Below are 19,972 nucleotides of genomic sequence, written 5' to 3' on the forward strand. Positions count from 1 at the left end.
GCCCCGCACTTTCCTTTTATGGCGCTAGCCCCGCCCCGCACTTTCCTTTTATGGCGCTAGCCCCGCCCCACACCTTCTTTTTAAGGAGCTAGCCCTGCCCCGCACCTTCCTTTTATGGCACTAGCCCCGCCCCGCACCTTCCTTTTATGGCGGTAGCCCCGCCCCGCCCCTTCCTTTTATGGCGCTAGCCCCGCCCCGCACCTTCCTTTTATGGCGCTAGCCCCGCCCCACACCTTTCTTTTATGGCGCTAGTCCCGCCCCACACCTTCCTTTTATGGCGCTAGCCCCGCCCCTCCTGCGCTTTTTATGGGTGCAGCCCCGCCCCGCATGCGCCTTTTTCGGGCATATCCCCACCCTTCGTTTACCTTTTATGGCCATGGGCACGCCCCGACACTCCTTGTACGGACAAGTCCCTGCCCCTCGGCTCCTTTCATGGCGGCGCCCACCGCCCGTTCCCCGCCCCGCCTTCCAGGCAGGATCGGGACCTCCCGGGTTTCGTCGTGCAGAAAGCCCCATTCTTTTTGGAACCTCTTGCTCCAGCCTTTTTCCCTGGGCGAAGAGGTGAATTAGTCTTTTGAAGGACCCGATGGCCAGAGGTGGGGGAAAAACTATCAGCATTCCCTAAACACCTCCAGCACTTCCATATCCATCTGCGACCAGGGCCGACCTGGGCTAGGGGAAGGTGTCCCTGCTCAGGGAGTGGGGCTGCATGAGCTTTAAGATCCCTTGCAACCCGAACCACTGCAGGATTCCATCACCATTCCACCATTTCTCCCTGCATTTGTTGTGCATCGCTTCCTCTCTGATTCAAATTCTCCAGTTTGGTCGGTCTCTTAAAGGAATAATTTTAAGGTTATTCCAGGAATAAAAAGGGGAGTGGAAAACACACACGAATCATTCCTGCACCCATCAAATCCTTATTCATTGGGAGCACGTACCCTCATCTCTGTCCTTGTTTTTTTTTTCTCCTGGGAAACCTTAGGGTCATAGATTTTTCCAAGAGAGACCTGGGATTACCACGTTTGCTCTGTAAGAAGCAGGAGAGGTTCAGAATACCTGTTCCTCTGCATTTTGCCAGTGGGATTTTCCCACTTTTCAGAGATCATTTTTGTAGCTGCCCAAGGAAATTTCTGGAGCTGACCCACGACTGAGTACAGAGTGCAGCACAAAGGAACAACCAATCTCCCTCCAAAATATTTCCTGTCCTCTACAGACAGCCTCAAGACTTATGTCCAATATTTTCCCCACCTGTCCACTACTGATTCCCTCATTTTAAGCCCAAAATGTTCATTCTGTCCCCTACATACTAACACAGATATGACCCCAGAGTGTCCATTCTGTCCCCTGTAGGTCTCTGGGGACAAAAGGGGGGGTCCCTTTGATCTCAGGGCCTTGCTCCTGACCCTCTCCAGGGCGGAACAGCTGCAAATCCCAAGGCAGAAGGAGGGTGATCTGTCAGCAAAAGGCAGACAAACGGCTTCAGAAAAGATTTCTGCAACCTAACTGAGAAGGATTTCCAATCTCCCGGGGAGAAGAGCAGGAACTCACAGCCAACAATACCTGACAGTGCCCTGCAGCCACAGCTCAGCTCACGGACAGACTGGCAATTCCACCATCTAAAAGGAAACAAGACCAAGGAAATGGTGATTTCTTTGGCTTTCAAGTTATTTTCAGTTCTTAAAACAGAAGCAACACTTGCTTTGGAATTGTGTTGGGTGAACAATTGGCAGTGGGCACACGCCAGGGCAATAGTGCTGATTTCACTGATGCTCTCTGGGGCATCAAGGCTGGAGCCTCTTGCCTGTGGCTGCTCACACCCCAAAGATTTGGCAGAACTTCTCCCAGTTCAATGCTTTGTCCTGTCCTGAAAGAGAGCAGAGGGAAATTCAGTGCTCTGTGGAAGTCAAAGGCTCCTGGCTCTCACCCTGCTGTTCCCATGGCTCCCCAGAGGGTTCATCCCCAAACACGAGGGGTGGCAGTGCAATAGCCCAGCAGAGGCCCCCATTTCAGAAAGTGAGTTTAACAAATACCAGCAGGTTTTGTGCACAGAGAAAACAAAACTCCCTAGTTTTAGTAGCAAAACTCTCAGTGGAAACTACAGTCTGCTTACAGCAGTAAGCTTCCCCCAGCAGTTTCAGCTGCCTGCCTTTGTAGCCCAGCCCCAAAGGAGAAACTCCTCTCGACTGCTCCTGAGAGAGGCAATTCACTGGAACTTTTGGTGCTCAGGAAAGCTAGTCCCTCCCCTAAGTCCTGGCTCACCTGCCCGAGCACCTAGAGTGCTTATAACCCACCTCGCTCCCTGCTTTGCATGTTCATATCCATAAAAGAAACCTCCAAGCTCTTCCTCCAGTCTGAACTGTATCTTCCCTGCATCCCCCCAGTCCCTTACCTGTTCACGTGTGCTGCTCCCGAGCACATCCCTCGGCCCCTTCCTTGAGCGACGATCCAGGTACCTCAGGTGCTTGCCCCGGCGAGATGCCCTCACAATCACTGCTGGAGAGACTCCACAGAAAGGACTGCTCCTCTGCAGAAAATGTCCACCAAAACATGCTCCAGACCACCACCCAGCAGGGCCCACCCCTCATCATGCTCACTGGCCACACCTGAGGCTGTCTTGCCCCTCGTCATCTTCGTGGGCCACAGCTGAGTCTGTCTCGCCCCTTGTCCTCCTCTCTGCCCACCCGTGGGGCTGTCCCGCCCCTCATCATCCTCCCTGGCCACACCTGAGGCTGTTCTGCCCCTCGTCATCGTCCCCGCCCACCCGTGGGGCTGTCCCGCCCCTCGTCATCCTCCCTGCCCACCCGTGGGGCTGTCCCGCCCCTCGTCATTCTCCTTGCCCCCTCGTGGGGCTGTCCCGCCCCTCGTCATCCTCGCTGCCCACCCGTGGGGCTGTCCCGCCCCTCGTCATCCTCGCTGCCCACCCGTGGGGCTGTCCCTCACAGGGGGGGACAGAATAGCGGTTGGCCTCTCAGGCAGGCACGTGATTTAAAGGCCGCCAGCCGCGGCTGGCGTGAGCCGGAAGCGGGACCGGCGCGAGCCGGGGGTGGTGCCGGCGCGAGCCGGGGCGCGGGCAGAGGCGGCTCGAGCCAGGGGCGGTGCGGGAACTGTAAACGGCCGGGAATGATTCATACACCCATCAAATCATTATTAGTCGGAGCCCCGTTCCCTCATCTCTGTCCTCGTTGCCAGTCCCGGGAGCCGAGCCGAGCCCCGAGGCGGCACCGCAGCCCCCCAGCCCCTCCCGCCGGACCCCGCACAGCTCCGGGTACAGCCGGTCCCGCGGCGTCCTCCAAGAGCACCGGGAGCAAGCTGAGGGAGAATGGCGGGGAAAGGGGGGCGGGACCGGGGGTTGGGGGGAAAACCCGGACTGGATTTCTGCTGGAGTTCGGAATGGGGGAAAACCCGGACTGGATTTTTCCCGGAGTACGGAATGGAGGAAAACCCAGACTGGATTTTTCCAGAGTACGGAATGGATTTCAAAAAAAAATAAAGAAGAAAAAAGGAAAAAAAAAGAAGAAAAAAGGGAGAACCCGGACTGGATTTTTCCAGAGTACGGAATGGATTTCAAAAAAAAATAAAGAAGAAAAAAGGAAAAAAAAAGAAGAAAAAAGGGAGAAAAAAGAGAAAAGGGGAAAAATGGGGAAAAAAGGAAAAAGGGGAAAAAGGAAGGAAAAAAGGAAAGAAAAAAGGAGGGAAAAAAGGAAAAAAATTAATTTGTCATAGGGACAAAGACAAGGCTTGGAGGGAATTGCAAGTTCTCTTCTGCATAGAGCATTTTGGATACATCCCAAAATTAAGTGAAGTTTATTGGTTTTGTGTGGTCAGTGAGGAACTGAGCAAAGGGCTGAATGCCTTTCTGTCCTTAGAAGAAGAACCCAATCCCAATCACATCCCTGTTCATCCCAGTCCCTTCCCAGTCCCCATCCCAATGCCACCCAAGTGCCCTCCATCCCATCCCAGTCCCCCCCAAGTGCCACCAGTGCCTCCAGTCCCCTCCCACTTCCCTCCCAGTTTCCCCTGTACCCCCAGTCCCTTCCTATTCTCCTCCCAGTGTCACTCCGAGTGCTCCAAGTGCCTCCCCAGTTCCCATAATGCTCACACTGGAGTCGTTCCCATTGCTAATTCAACCCTGACAGGTAGACCTGTTCTCCTTTTGACGGGTAGACCTGTTCTCTTTTTTTAAACGGGTAGACCTGTTCTGTTTTTTTTGACGGGTAGACCTGTTCTCCTTTTTCTATGGGTAGACCTGTTCTCCTTTCTTTGACGGGTAGACCTGTTCTCCTTTTTCTACCAGAAGACCTGTTCTCCTTCTTCTATGGGTAGACCTGTTCTCATCTTTCTAAGGGTAGACCTGGTCTCCTTTCTTAAACGGGTAGACCTGGTCTCCTTTTTCTATGGGTAGACCTGTTCTCCTTTTTTAAACAGGAAGACCTGGTCTAGTTTTTTTGACGGGTAGACCTGGTCTCTTTTGTGCTCAGTGTCTCCGTCTTGTGGTTTTCCTTGGTAATGCACCTCTGCAGGCCAAAAGGACATGTTTTGGGGAGGGAATGGACACTTTGGGGGGAAAAACCAGACCAATCGCTGCTCGACACCTAGGAAATTCCCAGCCTGGACAAAAGGCATTTCAAAACACACCTGGCAAATCAGCACCTTTTCTTCCCATTGCTCCCTTCATCTTTTCCCTACTTTCTGCTTTTTGGAGAGGACTATGCTTTGGCATGGAACACTTGTGCAATGTTGGCACTTTTCCCTAAGTGGGCAGAGACGTCAGGATCTGGCATTCCCTGGGGAATGGCCTCAGCTGCCCTTTGGCTCCTGCACACCCTCCTCTGCTGCAGCCTCCATGGGCTCTGATCCTGTGCTGCTCCTTGCACCCTCCTCCCTCCTCACGGACTCCAGAAGATTGAATTTAAGAAGGGTTGAATTTAAACTTCAAAAAGATGGAAGTGGGATATAGCTCCTGTAATAGGAGAGCTTGATAAGGCCTCCTGGTGCAACAAGGACAGACTTACGGCCATCTACTCAGAGTATCTACTAGCACTGAAAAGGTATCACTGTCCTCCTTCCAGGGCTAACTGGAAAAAGGCTGCCTAAAGGCCGCCCTTGCACCATCTATCCAAGGCAGGAAACTCATACAGGGGCTTTCAAAAGTTTGCATCGGTCTTACCACACGTGTAGGGAGCAATCCGGAGTCCTCACCGTCGTACCGTTCCCAGGAAGGCACTTCATGGACTGCCTGTGGCTCAGGGAGGGCTCAGGTGGCTTCGCTTCTTCCTTCCCAATTTCCAGAGCTTCTCCTTCAAAAGCAAAGGTTTCTTGGCTTGCCTTGCTCCTGGGACACGCAGCAAAAGGCATCTTTTATATCTACTGCTGGCATTCTGATTTTCAAGGATACTGGGGTTGCCTTACCCACACAGATCGCAGCTTAGGGCTAATACCTACAGGCTCTGCCCTCTTCCATTTTCCTGGAATTCCATTGGCCCTCACCACAGGAACAACTCCATCTGCCGCTTCAGTCGGGATGGTGCTGCTGACAGGAGTTACTTCCTGCACAAGAAGAGCTGCTGCTCTCACACAGTTAGTGTCAGCAACTACAATTTCAATCTCCCCATTTTCCAAGTTCATTTCTGCCTCAACTTATCCAACCCATCTCTTCCCAGCAAAGGCTTAGGGGAGCCTGCAAATAAACAAACTGAGGAAATACCCAGTGTTTTCCCAGTTTAACCCCTGTCACACCAATCACCTTCCCAGTGCCATCCCTTAATTCTCCCTCTGGTGCGTTAAGGGCTGAGGAAGTTGGACCTGTGTCTGACCAGGACACGTGCAAACCCAACGGTGGGGACTGGAACCCACACCTTGCACTCCTGCAGCTCTCACAATTCCAGTCAAGAGAAAACAGCTAATGGTACCATCACCACTCATTCCTTAATTCCAATCCCACACTCCTTTTGCTGTTGGAGCACCACTTTTAGAACCCAGTTACAGTCCATTCCGGAGCTCCATGGCCAGGACAGACAGCTACACCTCTGATACTCTCAGGAATGCCTGAATCCATTCCAGGGACCTTGCTTTCAGCTCCCCAGCTTGGGGCACTCAGAGGAGCTCCCCGAAGAACAATTTCGGTGCGCGCCGGAGTCTTCCGAGTGTCCCAGCCCGGGGGGCAGCAACAGCACTGTCCCTCCAGGGGGGCCCAATCTGCCCCCGAAATGCAGGGGGATCTTGCCCGTGTCCCAGACTGCTCCGGGGATCTGAGGGCCTTCCCGAGAACATCTCGGTGCCGGCGTGAAGGCCCAGAGATCCCTGGGCACACCAGGAGAGCAGGCGCAGAGTCCCTGCCTGGGGCCAATTTGGCTGCCTGAAAACAAAGAAGCCTCTAAGACTCAGCTGGTGAGTTTTAGAAGCCAGGCATTCCTTGCTGACAACACCCTGCAGTGATCCCAGCCCACCGGGGGCCCTGGCCATCAGCTCCCACAGTGCACACAGAGGTGCCTCCGCTGCAGCTGATGGGAGGACTCAGCATTCCGTGAGGGTTCATTTTGTTCCCCGCGTTCCTGTTCCACGCTCAGGACATTCCCCAGCACTTACAACCATACACACTTACCCTGATAAGGTTTCTGAGGTGCTTCATCAAGGGACCTTCGAGCCTACCTTCGAACCTACTACTTAGTGAGTACAGCAAGCCTCCTCTCCTTGGAAACAAGGGACCATTTTCCCTGGCCATTTCTCTAAGGGTTACCCTAAGGATGGATACCCCCACCTCACCATTCCGACAGAGCCATCCAGCATCCCCAACCCACCCATCAGATCTGAGTAGAGCAGCACAGCCACAGCAATGCCAAGAGTGGGAACAGCAGCCCCACTGATGGGATTCCTGCAGCAGGAGACATGCACAGAGGGACACCTTTGGCCTCATACAACCAATACTGAATTTCCTCCAAATCTGTTCCCCAAGACCATCCACTCGCAACATTGTGCCAGACAACAGGTGGCAATAAAACTTTGATGCCTTCAAAACAGCCAAATGCTTGGGTGCTTGCTATTTCCTTCCCCAGAATATTATTAGTCCTTCAGAAATTGTACTCATAGCCCACTTACCATTACTCCCTCAAGCATTTCCCTCCTTGGTATTACCAGCACATTTACACAGGCAAGGAACTTAACAGCTCTTCTAAAGTTATCCAGGTGCCAATTACAGGCACAAAAGAAAAGCAAAAGGAAAAGAGGGCTCAGGCAGCCAGAGAGCTCTGCAGGTGGCACCAGGCAACATCACACTTGCTAAAACACGTCCTTTTGCACAGAGGAGGAGAGAGGTCTATATTATGGCAGGTTGTGCCCATCCCACAGTGCCAAAAAAAATCACACGCAGAACCAAGTAAGGCTCAGAGATAAGCCTGGGGGAAAAAATGGCAAAAGCACGCACACCAGGACCTTCTCTTGCTTCCAAGGCAAGACCAATCATCCCTCTGGGAAAAGGGAAAGACGCAGGGGTTTATCAAGTAGTGCATAACTTAGAAAGTCAGTTTAACAAATACCAGCAGGTTTTGTGCTCAGAGAAAATAAAACTCCCCGGTTTTAGTAGCAAAAATATCAGTGGAAACTACAGTCTGATTACAGCAGTAAGCTTCCCACAGCAGTTTCAGGTGCCTTCCTTTGTAGCTCAGCCCCAAAGTAGAAACTCCTCTCGACTGCTCCTAAGAGAGGCAATTACTTGGAACTTTTGGTGCTCAGGAAAGCTAGTCCCTCCCCTAAGTCCTAGCTCACCTGCCCGAGTACCTAGAGTGCTTATAACCCACCTCGCTCCCTGCTTTGCATGTTCATATCCATAAAAGGAACCTCCAAGCTCTTCCTCCAGTCCGAGCTGTATCTTCCCTGCACCCCCACACTCCCCCACCTGTTCACGTGCGCTGCTCCCCGGCACATCCCTCGGCCCCTTCCTTGAGCGACAATCCAGGTACCTCAAGTGCTTGGCCCCATCCCGGCAAGACGCTCTCATTGTCACTGCTCTAGACACTCCTTGGAACCGACTGCTCCTCTGCAGAAAATCTCCACTGAAAGAAGCACCCTCTCCAAAAGCCCCAGATAACCACCCAGCAGGGCCTGCCCCTCGTCATCCTCACTGGGCACACCTGAGGCTGTCCCACCCCTCGTCATCCTCACTGGGCACACCTGAGGCTGTCCCTCATGGGAGGGGACAGAATGGCTGTTGGCTCCTCAGGCGGGCAAGTGACTTGGGGGCGCAGGCAGAGGCGGTGCGAGCCGCGGGGCGTGGCCAGCCTGATCCGGGGGGCGTGGCCGGCTCGAGCCGGGAGTGGGGCTGAGGGCAGCCCCCTGAGCCGCCAAAGCTGCTCTCCATCCCACCCGGGACAGGACAGCCGTGCTCAGCCCTTGAGAGCAGCTCTTGCAGGGCAGTGGGTGGGAGTCCCCATCACGAACCCCCTGACAGCATCTCACAGCCTGTAGGGAAGCTCTGACCATCGTCTGTGCACAACATCCGCTGCAGTTCCCAGGCAGGAGTACACAGCCCTGGCCTCCTGCTGTGAGCCTGGTGACCCACACATGTGCCAGGTGCCCCCCAGCTCTGACAGCCGTATTTCCTCCCAATTACGAAGACAACTCTGCCACTCAGCACCACGGTGCAAGAGGGGACCCCGCAGCGACAGCCCATCCATCACACCGCACAACTCTGAGCGGATTCCGCTTTCCTTGGCTCCTCGGGCTGCTTGAGGCCCCCAAAGCCACTGGGAAAACCGCATGTCTACAAAAGCCTACACGGGCCAAACGCACCCCACCCAGCCTGCACCTCTGTTCCCTCACTGCTCCTGCCAACCTGCGTACTCCCCTAAATCCCACCTGGGAACCACTCCCCAGCCATCCCCAGGGGTGGCTCTGGCCAGCGGCCTTGGCCAGGCCGTGCACACAGGGATCAGGTTCAGCAGGAAGGAGGCAGAGCGGGTGGCATGCTGCAGAGTGACCTTCGCATTCCGAGGAAGCTGAAGGTTGGGGGAACAGGGAGGGACGCACACTTAAGGGGCCGTATACTGCCTGGCTGACACCTGGTTCTGCCTGGTGCAAGCAGAGATGATCTCACAGCATTGCTGCAATTTCAAACCATTTCTCAGCACATATATACATATATCTCCACACAGCTATATGGACACACATTATATATAGACATGTATATTTAGACAGCCCTATATATAGATGCACATACCTGAAGCAGGGTCAAGGCACTCAAATCTTGTTTACTTCTCCGAGCTGTAGCAGTCGGCCTGGCAAAATCCATGACTTCCACTTACCCACCTCATCCTGAATTACATGAACACACTGAGTCCGAATTCAGATCCATGAACAGGATGAGGACCTGCAGAGGTTCTGAATCTCCCGTGTGAAGTTTGTGCTGGACCTTCTGTATCAGCTCAGCTGAGGCACACAGGCCACCTTGCTGCACCAGGATCTCCTCTTGGGCATCTTGGTGTAAAGGCTACATCTGCCAGAGGATCATCCTAGGGTAACCTCTGTTCTCCATCTGGGTCAGCAGACCATAAACAAGTGCAAGTTAAGGTGAATGTGACTATGTTTAAAGTTGCCACACTGGAAGTGAGAGGGCACAGCAGGGCACAGCCCAGGAGCAGAAAGGAGGCACCTGCACATCCTACGCAGAGATACCCACCCAAAACTGCCATACTCAGAAGTTCACTAGCAAGATCAGCCTCCCTAATTTTGACCCATGGGTTGACACCAACAGTTTCCAGCAGCCTTTCTGGTGCTGCCCTTGCTGCCACACATCCTCTGCTCACTCTCACTTCTGGATCAGTTTTTCCCCTTCAGTGAAGAATTCCCAGAAAACCCAAACTCCTGAGGAGCATGGCCATTACTGAGGCCACCAAGCAGGCAACACCAGCTGAGTGAGCTTGCCCAGACTGGTCCCCAATACTTGCTGTTGGAGGCAACGCCAGTGCGCTGCATGTTCCCGATCCTTTTTGGGGTGCAGTGAGGCAGCAGAGCCCTTGGGGGTCTCTCATGCACTACACTCTGCTATTCCCTGCTGCGGGATGGATACCCTATCTGAGGTGGGAGCTCCTGCCTATCTGCAGGATGCCATCCCCCTCCTCTGGGGACTTCTGCGTGCCTATGAAAGTGATGCCCAGCTGGCTGCGCTGCAGAGAAATGACAAGTCGGACAAGTCCCTGTGGCACATGGCATGTTTTCATCTTCACCATGAAACCCTTAGAACTCCCAAGCAGAGCTTTCGGCCTGAACTGTATAGCCTTAGATGTTTTCATTTGGACCTATTCATTAGCACAACACATCAATTTCAAATAGTGCGGGTGCTTCTGTAGCAAAAGTCAGGGGAAAACCCCCAATCCAGACCAAACATGAAGCTTTAATCTAAATAAATAAGTAGATGTAACAGTCAACTTCTTGGAGTAATTGCGTGTAACTGCCTTTGGCAGTAGCAACCGTCACACACACTCTAGCAGCTTTGGAAGCCTAATGCTGATGTTATGTTACTTAAATTATTCAGGGCTCGGTTACAGAAAAAACTCAGCAAATGAAGAGGATAAGCTGGGTTTCAAGTGTAAAATTCCCCTTTTGAAGATGAGAAGGGCTCTTCTGAGCCTGTTTGATCTGCTGCAGAGCACAGGCCCAGGAGCACTCCCCCCTCCCAACATCAGGCTGGTGTTATTCAATTGCCACTTGAAAATGTGCAAGGTAAAGCATGAGCAGACATGAGACTAGCCAGCGGAGCCCTAGCCCTGGGGTGGCCGAGGATCCAGCCCTGACTGCCCACGGCCCCCAGCAGCACCAGCCGCAGCCTCAGCCCCAGCCAGAGGCCGCATGGGGAGACACACCAGCCTTTCAGCATCACTGGGGTTTTTATCTCTCCCAGAAAGGTTTATTCCACAGCATTACCAGAGTGACATCAGGCTGGATTCACCCTCTCGGCAGGCTGCGGAGCAATGCCACATACTTGCACTCATGCAGGCTCGGGCTGCCTCAGAGTTGGCAGCTCCCCGGAGAACCACTCCCCACACCAGACCTGGGAGCTCGGAAAAAGGCCTTTGTGATGAGGATACGTGGTCTGAAGGATACTCACCTCAGTAGGAGCCGGTGAGAGCATAATTTACACTCCCCTGTGAGCCTCCCCGGGCGCAGGAAGGACCCAGCCCCAAAGCCGTCCCGGGGCTACTGGGGAGGCAGAGCTGCCGCGGGAGAGGAGTCCGGAGCATCATCCTCGCGAAGGAGCCCGCCGGGGCCCCGCGCATTCCGACCGGCCCCGCTCGCCCCGCGGCGGCCCCACTAGATGGCGGTACCCGCCTGCCTCGGCTGCCCCCGGCATCCCCGCAGCGTCCCCGCATCCCCCGGGACCACGGCCCAACATCCCCGGAAATGCCCAAAAGCTTTCCCTAGAAAGAGGAGCTGCAGCGGTGGCATCGCTTTTAAGGAAAGCTGCTGAGAGCAATTAGTGTGTCGCCCCCGCAATTAATGGCAGCAGGTGGAGCCATGCGTATTCCTGTCACAGGGAATGACAGACGGGGGGTCTCTTCGGCACATGGCGTGGTTTGGGGGTTATCGGTACTGTCCCGGGGTCAGCGCGCTGAAGGACTGAACAGCAACACCGGGAAGGTGGACTGTCCATGGCAGGGACCCTCCTAAAACTCCTCAGACGTGCCACATCCCACATCTGTGAGGACAGCCAGTGCTGGCTGTCAGTGCTTCTCAGGAGAGACACTCTCCAAGTGTGCAGAGTTGTAAGCACGTCCTACCTGAGGCTCCAGGCACTTTCCTGGGAGCTGTAAAGGCTTTGCGGCAGGTCCAGGTACTCCATGAAAGCCCCAAACCCCACAGCAGCAGATGCCGGTGGTACCCTCAACCCCCTTGCAAGACAGCGGGCAGCTCCCACGCTCTGGCAGGGGCTTCAGCCTTGCACAGCTCTGGCTTTGGGATATTTTCCCCGCCAGTGACCCATTAAGCCATGTGCAGCCTCATCACTGTGACCCTCTGCCCTCTCCAGGGTGGTGCCAGCTTGTGTGTGGAAATGGGTTTCCCCAGGCTGCTGTGTCCCTCAGGGCCCTCCTGTGCACCCCAAAACCTTCTGGGCTGACACCAGATGCACCCACTGCAGGTGGTGCCCATGGGACCAGACTGTTCCACTGTGCCCAGAGGGGTTCCCCTTTCCTGAGCCCTCCCGTGTTTCCCTGGCTGTGGTGCCATCACGCCCATAAGGCACCAGGGCAGAGAGGACCCACCCTTGGCCCCTTGAAGCACTCTCTGCCCCAGGACACCCCAGGCTGGGGGCTCCTCTAGGCCCTGTCACCCCACCCCCCGGGGCTCTGCTCACCCTGCAAGTCAGGGGCCACCCACAGACCTGGAAAGGTTGGGGAGCAATAAAGGCTCCTGACAGGAGTGAGGTGGGTGGTGTGGAGCAAAGCAGGGGGCTGAGAGGGGCTGGGAAGGAAAAGGAAAAAAGGGAAAATGGGAAAGAGAGGAAAGAGAGGAAGAGAGAATGGGACAGAAAACGCAGAAAATCTGAAAGAAAAAGAAAGAAAATTGAAAGAAAAGAAAGACAAGCTAAAAGAAACAAATTAAAGAAAACCAAAACCATGAAGGGAAGAGAAAAGGAAGGGAAGGGTGAAAGAGAGAAATAAAGGGTGGATGCAACGTCAGGCAAAACCAAAGATGCACAGAGGAAAGATGGATGTCAGAGGGGCCAAAGGAAGGCAGGCGAGCGGGGAAGAAGAGCAGAGAGGAGAGGCAGTGCAGTCTGGAATCTCCGCCCTTCCCTGCAGCGCGCTGCAGTCGAGGGACGAATTCCGACCCCGCAGCCACAGGGCCGTACCCCTCCCCACTGCCCCTTCCCTCCCCCGGAACCAATTAACGTCCAAGGGCTTTGAAGAAAATAGTCATTTATTGTCAAAGCATCCAACATACCCGGATAAACTATAAAGTTTAATAAATCTTTTCCAGAGGTGCGAGGAAAAAAAACAAACCCAAATGGGAAAGGGAAGATAACACGGAACTACCGAGACTCCATTCCACGGGCACCAGTGACACTCGGGGAAAAGGGGAGCGGGTGGGGGGGCCGGGCAGGGGGAGCGCCCGGTGCATGCAGGACCCCAGTCTGCCGCCCGCCGGCCCTGCGGCGCCACCCCTGCCCTTAGCTTCATATCCAAAATAAAAATTTACCCTGACATAGTTATTATTACATTTAAACCATAAGTGCTTAATAATCTAAGTAGAAACGTATGACAAATGCATCAATATGTTGCAATATATGACATTTTAAAAAATGTATTTTTAAGTCATTTGATTTTTTTTCCTCTTTTTCACGGTGCTTTTTGTTTTGCTTTTTCCTTTTTTTTTTTCCTAACCTTCTTTATTCTTCTTCTTTTTCTTCTTCTTTTCTTCCTCCTCCTCCCTCTCTGCCCTCCCCGCCTCCTCCCCAGACAGTGAAAACGCGTGCATCGAAGGGAAAGGGCCGGAGCGGCGGGCGGCGCGGGGGTCCCAGGGTGGGGGCCCCGGGTGAGTCCCTGGAGCCAGAGGGGGTCCCTGCTAGTTGTGGGAGGTCATGTGGTGGGAGAGATGGTGGCGCTCGCAGAAGGACTCATTGCAGATGGGGCACTTGAGCTTCTCCTCACGGCGGCGCTTGACGAGGCCCTCCAGAGCGTATTCCTTCTTGTGGTGGGAGCGCATGTGGTATACCAGGTCCGAGATCATGCAGAAGGACGCGTTGCACTTGGCGCACCAGTTCTGGGCCGGATGGCACAGCGAGGTGAACGACGGCAGCAGTGTCAGCGCCAACAGCACCTGTAGCTACAGCGGCCCCGCTGCCGCCGCCGAGCTCTTGAGCCAGAAGGCCGCGGTGTAGAGGAAGGGGCTCTGCTTGGGCAGCCCCCCACCGCCGCCGCTCGCCGCCTCCCCGCCACCCGGCAGCTTGGCGGCCAGTGCCTCGGCGGTGTAAAGGTGGGTGGGGGCGGCGGAACCATCGGGAGAGGGTTCACCCAGCCCGCCTAGCTTCAGGCCCAGCACCAGCGGTGGGACATGGGGGAAGGAGCGGGAGGGCTGCGAGGAGGCGCTTTTCCGCTCCTCCGCACTCTCCCTAGCACAGCACGGCCCCAAACACCACCCAGCTGCCCCGTTCACAAGCAAAGAAGACACGTAGCTCTCCTCCCCCCAGCCCAGCACAGCGGCCGCAAACACACCCCAGCGACCCCGTTAAACGAGCACAAAGGACATGGCACTCTCCCCCCCGAGCACAGAAGACAAGGAGCTCTCCCCCCCAGCACAAAGGACAAGGCGAATTTTCTCCCCAAGCGCAGCACAGCTGCCCCATTCCATGAGCACAGAGAACAAGGCGCTCTCCCACCCAAAAACAAAAGACACGGCGCTCTCCCCCCCTGACCAGAGAAGACACGGCGCTCTCCCCCCACCGAGTACATAGGACACGGCACTGTCCCTACCCAAGCACAGAAAATACGGCGCTCTCCCCGAGTACAGAGAACACTGTGCTCCCCTCCTCCCCAGTACAGAAAACACAGCCCTCTCCCCTCCAAGAACAGAGGACACGGCGCATTCCCCCCAGCCAAATACAGCTGCCCTATTCAATTAGCACAGAGGACACGGCGCTCTTCCCCCCAAGCACAGAGAGCACGGCACATTCCACCCACCACCCCAGCACAGCTGCCCCATTCCATGAGCACAGAGAACACAGCACAGTACCCACCCGAGAACAGAAAACTTGGTGCTCTCCCCCCCTGACGATACGGCCCATTCCCCTCTCAGCCAAATACAGTTACCCCATTCAATGAGTATCGTGGACACGGCGCTCTACCCCCCCGAACACAGAGGACACGGCGCTCTCTCCCCCCCAAGCACAGAGGACACGGCGCATTCACCCCCAGCACAGACCAGCTGCCCCATTTCATGAGCACAGAAAACACGGCGCTCTCCTCCCCAAGCACAGAGAACACGGTGCTATCCCCCCACCCGACTACAAACAACACGGCACTCCCTGCCCCCCCCAAGTACAGACAACACGGCGCTCTCCCCCCTAAGCACAGAGGACACGGCGCATTCCCCCCCTAGCCAAATACAGCTGCCCTATTCCATTAGCACAGGAGGACACGGCGCTCTCCCCCCCAAGCACAGAGGACACGGCGCATTTCCCCCCCCAGCACAGACCAGCTACCCCATTTCATGAGCACAGAAAACACGGCGCTCTTCCCCCTCCCCGAGTACACTGAGCACGGCGCTCTCCCACCCCGAGCACCGAGGACATGGCGCTCTCCCCCCCAAGCACAGAGAACACGGCGCTCTCCCCCCAAAGCACAGAGCACATGGCGCATTCCCCCAGCCAAATACAGTTGACCTATTCCATTAGCACAGAGGACACGGCGCTCTCCCCCCCAAGCAGAGAACACGGCGCTCTCCCCCCATGAGTACACAGAACCCAGCGCCCTCCCCCCCGAGAACAGAGGACAAGGCGCATTCCCAGCTACAGAGACGCAACCTCCACCCCATCCCCGTCCGCCTTTCCCACCCCCCCCTTCTGTCCCAGAAACGCAGCGATTTCAGTGACGGCGCCAGCAGCCCCTGCCTCAGTCCCACCACCGCTTTGCCTCCGGTGCTACAGCCCCCTAACCTGTCCCTGTCCCAGCCCACCCCCCGTGATTTCAGCTCTTTTAGCTTTCGCCCACAAGCTTTATTCCACTGCCTGCCCTGCTCTCTCAGCAGTAGCGAGGCGTCTTTCCCACCTGCCGCTCCGCAGTGCTGCACGCACGTACTGGCTCTTCGTAGATCGGCAGCTCAGGTGGATGCTGCGCCAGGACTCCCCGCCGCTCTCTGGAGTTGCAGCTGCGAGAGCCTCGACCCGGCTCACCGCCGCTCTTCAGCCCAGCAGCAGCGTCCATCCCGCTCCGGCTGCCGAAGGTCTTCCGCTGTCTTCCTCTGCGCCGCCAAACTGCCTCCAGGGCCATCCGACGGCCCTCTTTATAGTGGACGCCCCACATAACCCCGCTCCCCCTGGGTCGGCCCAGCCAATCACGGCCCCAGGCAGCGCCCGGCCCCGGGAGTCCCCGCCTTTCCCGTTCCCTATGTACGCCGCTTCCCCCTTAGCGCTTTACCCCCGCCATCCCGAGCACAGACGACACGGCGCTCTCCTCCCCAAGCACAGAGGACACGGCGCTAGCCCCCCCCCAGCACAGACCACCTGCCCCATTTCATGAGCACAGAAAACACGGCGCTCTTCTCCCTCCCCGAGTACACTGAACACGGCGCTCTCCCTCCCCGAGAACAGAGGACACGGCGCTCTCCCCCCCAAGCACAGGGAACACGGCGCACTCCCCCCCGCAAGTACACAGAACCCAGGGCCCTCCCCCCGAGAACATAGGACACGGCGCTATACCCCCACCCGAGTACAAAGAACACGGCGCTCTCCTCCCCAAGCACAGAGAACACGGTGCTACCCCCCCACCCGACTACAAACAACACGGCACTCCCTGCCCCCCTCAGTACAGACAACACGGCGCTCTCCCCCCTAAGCACAGAGGACACGGCGCATTCCCCTAGCACAGACCAGCTGCCCCATTTCATGAGCACAGAAAACACGGCACTCTTCCCCCTCCCCGAGTACACTGAGCGCGGCGCTCTCCCTCCCCGAGCACAGAGGACATGGCGCTCCCCTGCCAAGTACAGTAGACCACTAGCAGAGGACACGGCTCTCTCAGAGCACAGAGCACAGGCGCATTCCCCAGCCAGAATACAGCTGCTCTCTCCATTAGCACAGAGGACACGGCGCATCCCCCCAGCCAAATACAGCTGCCCTATTCCATTAGCACAGAGGACACGGTGCTCTCCCCCCCAAGCAGAGAACACGGCGCTCTCCCTCCCCATGAGTACACAGAACCCAGCGCCCCCCCCGAGAACAGAGGACACGGCGCATTCCCAGCTACAGAGACGCAACCTCCACCCCATCCCCGTCCGCCTTTCCCACCCCCCCCTTCTGTCCCAGAAATGCAGCGATTTCAGTGACGGCGCCAGCAGCCCCTGCCTCAGTCCCACCACCGTTTTGCCCCCGGTGCTACAGCCCCCTAACCTGTCCCTGTCCCAGCCCACCCCCCGTGATTTCAGCTCTTTTAGCTTTCGCCCACAAGCTTTATTCCACTGCCTGCCCTGCTCTCTCAGCAGTAGCGAGGCGTCTTTCCCACCTGCCGCTCCGCAGTGCTGCACGCACGTACTGGCTCTTCGTAGATCGGCAGCTCAGGTGGATGCTGCGCCAGGACTCCCCGCCGCTCTCTGGAGTTGCAGCTGCGAGAGCCTCGACCCGGCTCACCGCCGCTCTTCAGCCCAGCAGCAGCGCCGATCCCGCTCCGGCTGCCGAAGGTCTTCCGCTGTCTTCCTCTGCGCCGCCAAACTGCCTCCGGGGCCATCCGACAACCCTCTTTATAGTGGACGCCCCACATAGCCCCGCCCCCCCTGGGACGGCCCAGCCAATCACGGCCCCAGGCAGCGCCCGGCCCCGGGAGTCCCCGCCTTTCCCGTTCCCTCTGTGCTCGTCGCTATGTACGCCGCTTCCCCCTTAGCGCTTTACCCCCGCCATCCCGAGCACAGACGACACGGCGCTCTACCCCCCCGAATACAGAGGACACGGCGCTCTCCTCCCCAAGCACAGAGCACACGGCGCTAGCCCCCCCCCAGCACAGACCACCTGCCCCATTTCATGAGCACAGAAAACACGGCGCTCTTCTCCCTCCCCGAGTACACTGAACACGGCGCTCTCCCTCCCCGAGAACAGAGGACACGGCGCTCTCCCCCCCAAACACAGGGAACACGGCGCACTCCCCCCCGCAAGTACACAGAACCCAGCGCCCTTCCCCCCGAGAACATAGGACACGGCGCTATACCCCCACCTGAGTACAAAGAACACGGCACTCTCCTCCCCAAGCACAGAGAACACGGTGCTACCCCCCCACCCGACTACAAACAACACGGCACTCCCTGCCCAAGTACAGACAACACGGCGCTCTCCCCCCTAAGCAGAGGACACGGCGCATTCCCCCCCTAGCCAAATACAGTTGCCCTATTCCATTAGCAAGGAGGACACGGCGCTCTCCCCCCCAAGCACAGAGGATGAGGTGCATTTCCCCCCCCAGCACAGACCAGCTGCCCCATTTCATGAGCACAGAAAACACGGCACTCTTCCCCTCCCGAGTACACTGAGCACGGCGCTCTCCCCCCGAGCACAGAGGACATGGCGCTCCCCAAGCACAGAGAACACGGCGCTCTCCCAAAGCACAGAGCACACGGCGCATTCCCCCCCCAGCCAAATACAGCTGCCCTATTCCATTAGCACAGAGAACACGGCGCTCTCCCCCCCCATGAGTACACAGAACCCAGCGCCCTCCCCCCCGAGAACAGAGGACAAGGCGCATTCCCAGCTACAGAGACGCAACCTCCACCCCATCCCCGTCCGCCTTTTCCCACCCCCCCCTTCTGTCCCAGAAATGCAGCGATTTCAGTGACGGCGCCAGCAGCCCCTGCCTCAGTCCCACCACCGTTTTGCCCCTGGTGCTACAGCCCCCTAACCTGTCCCTGTCCCAGCCCACCCCCCGTGATTTCAGCTCTTTTAGCTTTCGCCCACAAGCTTTATTCCACTGCCTGCCCTGCTCTCTCAGCAGTAGCGAGGCGTCTTTCCCACCTGCCGCTCCGCAGTGCTGCACGCACGTACTGGCTCTTCGTAGATCGGCAGCTCAGGTGGATGCTGCGCCAGGACTCCCCGCCGCTCTCTGGAGTTGCAGCTGCGAGAGCCTCGACCCGGCTCACCGCCGCTCTTCAGCCCAGCAGCAGCGCCGATCCCGCTCCGGCTGCCGAAGGTCTTCCGCTGTCTTCCTCTGCGCCGCCAAACTGCCTCCGGGGCCTTCCGACGGCCCTCTTTATAGTGGACGCCCCACATAGCCCCGCCCCCCCGGGTCGGCCCAACCAATCACGGTCCCAGGTGGCGCCCGGTCCAGCCAATCCCTGCCTTGCCTGTTCCCGCTCCCCCCGGGCCGGCCCAGCCAATCACGGCCCCAGGCAGCGCCCGGCCCCGGGAGTCCCCGCCTTTCCCGTTCCCTCTGTGCTCGTCGCTATGTACGCCGCTTCCCCCTTAGCGCTTTACCCCCGCCATCCCGAGCACAGAGGACACGGCGCTCTCCTCCCCAAGCACAGAGGACACGGCGCTAGCCCCCCCCCAGCACAGACCACCTGCCCCATTTCATGAGCACAGAAAACACGGCGCTCTTCTCCCTCCCCGAGTACACTGAACACGGCGCTCTCCCTCCCCGAGAACAGAGGACACGGCGCTCTCCCCCCCAAGCACAGGGAACACGGCGCATTCCCCCGTGCGAGTACACAGAACCCAGCGCCCTTCCCCCCGAGAACATAGGACACGGCGCTATACCCCCACCCGAGTACAAAGAACACGGCGCTCTCCTGCCCAAGCACAGAGAACACGGTGCTACCCCCCCACCCGACTACAAACAACACGGCACTCCCTGGCCCCCCCAGTACAGACAACACGGCGCTCTCCCCCCTAAGCACAGAGGACACGGCGCATTCCCCCCCTAGCCAAATACAGTTGCCCTATTCCATTAGCAAGGAGGACACGGCGCTCTCCCCCCCAAGCACAGAGGACACGGCGCTTTCCCCCCAGCACAGACCAGCTGCCCCATTTCATGAGCACAGAAAACACGGCGCTCTTCCCCCTCCCCGAGTACACTGAGCACGGCGCTCTCCCACCCCGAGTACAGAGCGCACGGCGCTCTCCCCCCCCAGCCAAATACAGCTGCCCTATTCCATTAGCACAGAGGACACGGCACTCTCCCCCCATGAGTACACAGAACCCAGCGCCCTCCCCCCCCGAGAACAGAGGACAAGGCGCATTCCCAGCTACAGAGACGCAACCTTCACCCCATCCCCGTCCGCCTTTCCCCCC

General features: G+C 57.1%; 1 protein-coding gene across 20 annotated transcripts in view; it reads right to left on the reverse strand.

The window, feature by feature from the left end:
- Positions 1–331: 331 nt before the first annotated feature.
- The window catches only part of LOC126648051 (uncharacterized), a 39,419-nt gene continuing 19,778 nt past the window's right edge, over positions 332–19,972 (reverse strand). The window contains exons 1-7 of one of the 20 annotated variants that reach the window (XR_007630731.1): positions 7,892–10,377; positions 5,410–7,463; positions 5,168–5,297; positions 2,390–2,524; positions 1,561–1,864; positions 668–832; positions 332–549 (exon numbers count right to left, since the gene is read on the reverse strand). Coding sequence is in view for 2 of the 20 variants with exons in the window: in XM_050330721.1 (XP_050186678.1) it covers positions 431–549; positions 1,549–1,616; positions 1,700–1,864 (352 nt within the window). In the remaining 18 variants the exon portion in view is untranslated. The other 19 variants (XR_007630727.1, XR_007630729.1, XR_007630734.1 and 16 more) reach the window with 19 other exon arrangements.

The sequence above is a fragment of the Myiozetetes cayanensis genome, unplaced genomic scaffold, assembly GCF_022539395.1.
Source record: "Myiozetetes cayanensis isolate MyiCay16 unplaced genomic scaffold, myiCay2020 scf438, whole genome shotgun sequence".
Taxonomy (NCBI): domain Eukaryota; kingdom Metazoa; phylum Chordata; class Aves; order Passeriformes; family Tyrannidae; genus Myiozetetes; species Myiozetetes cayanensis.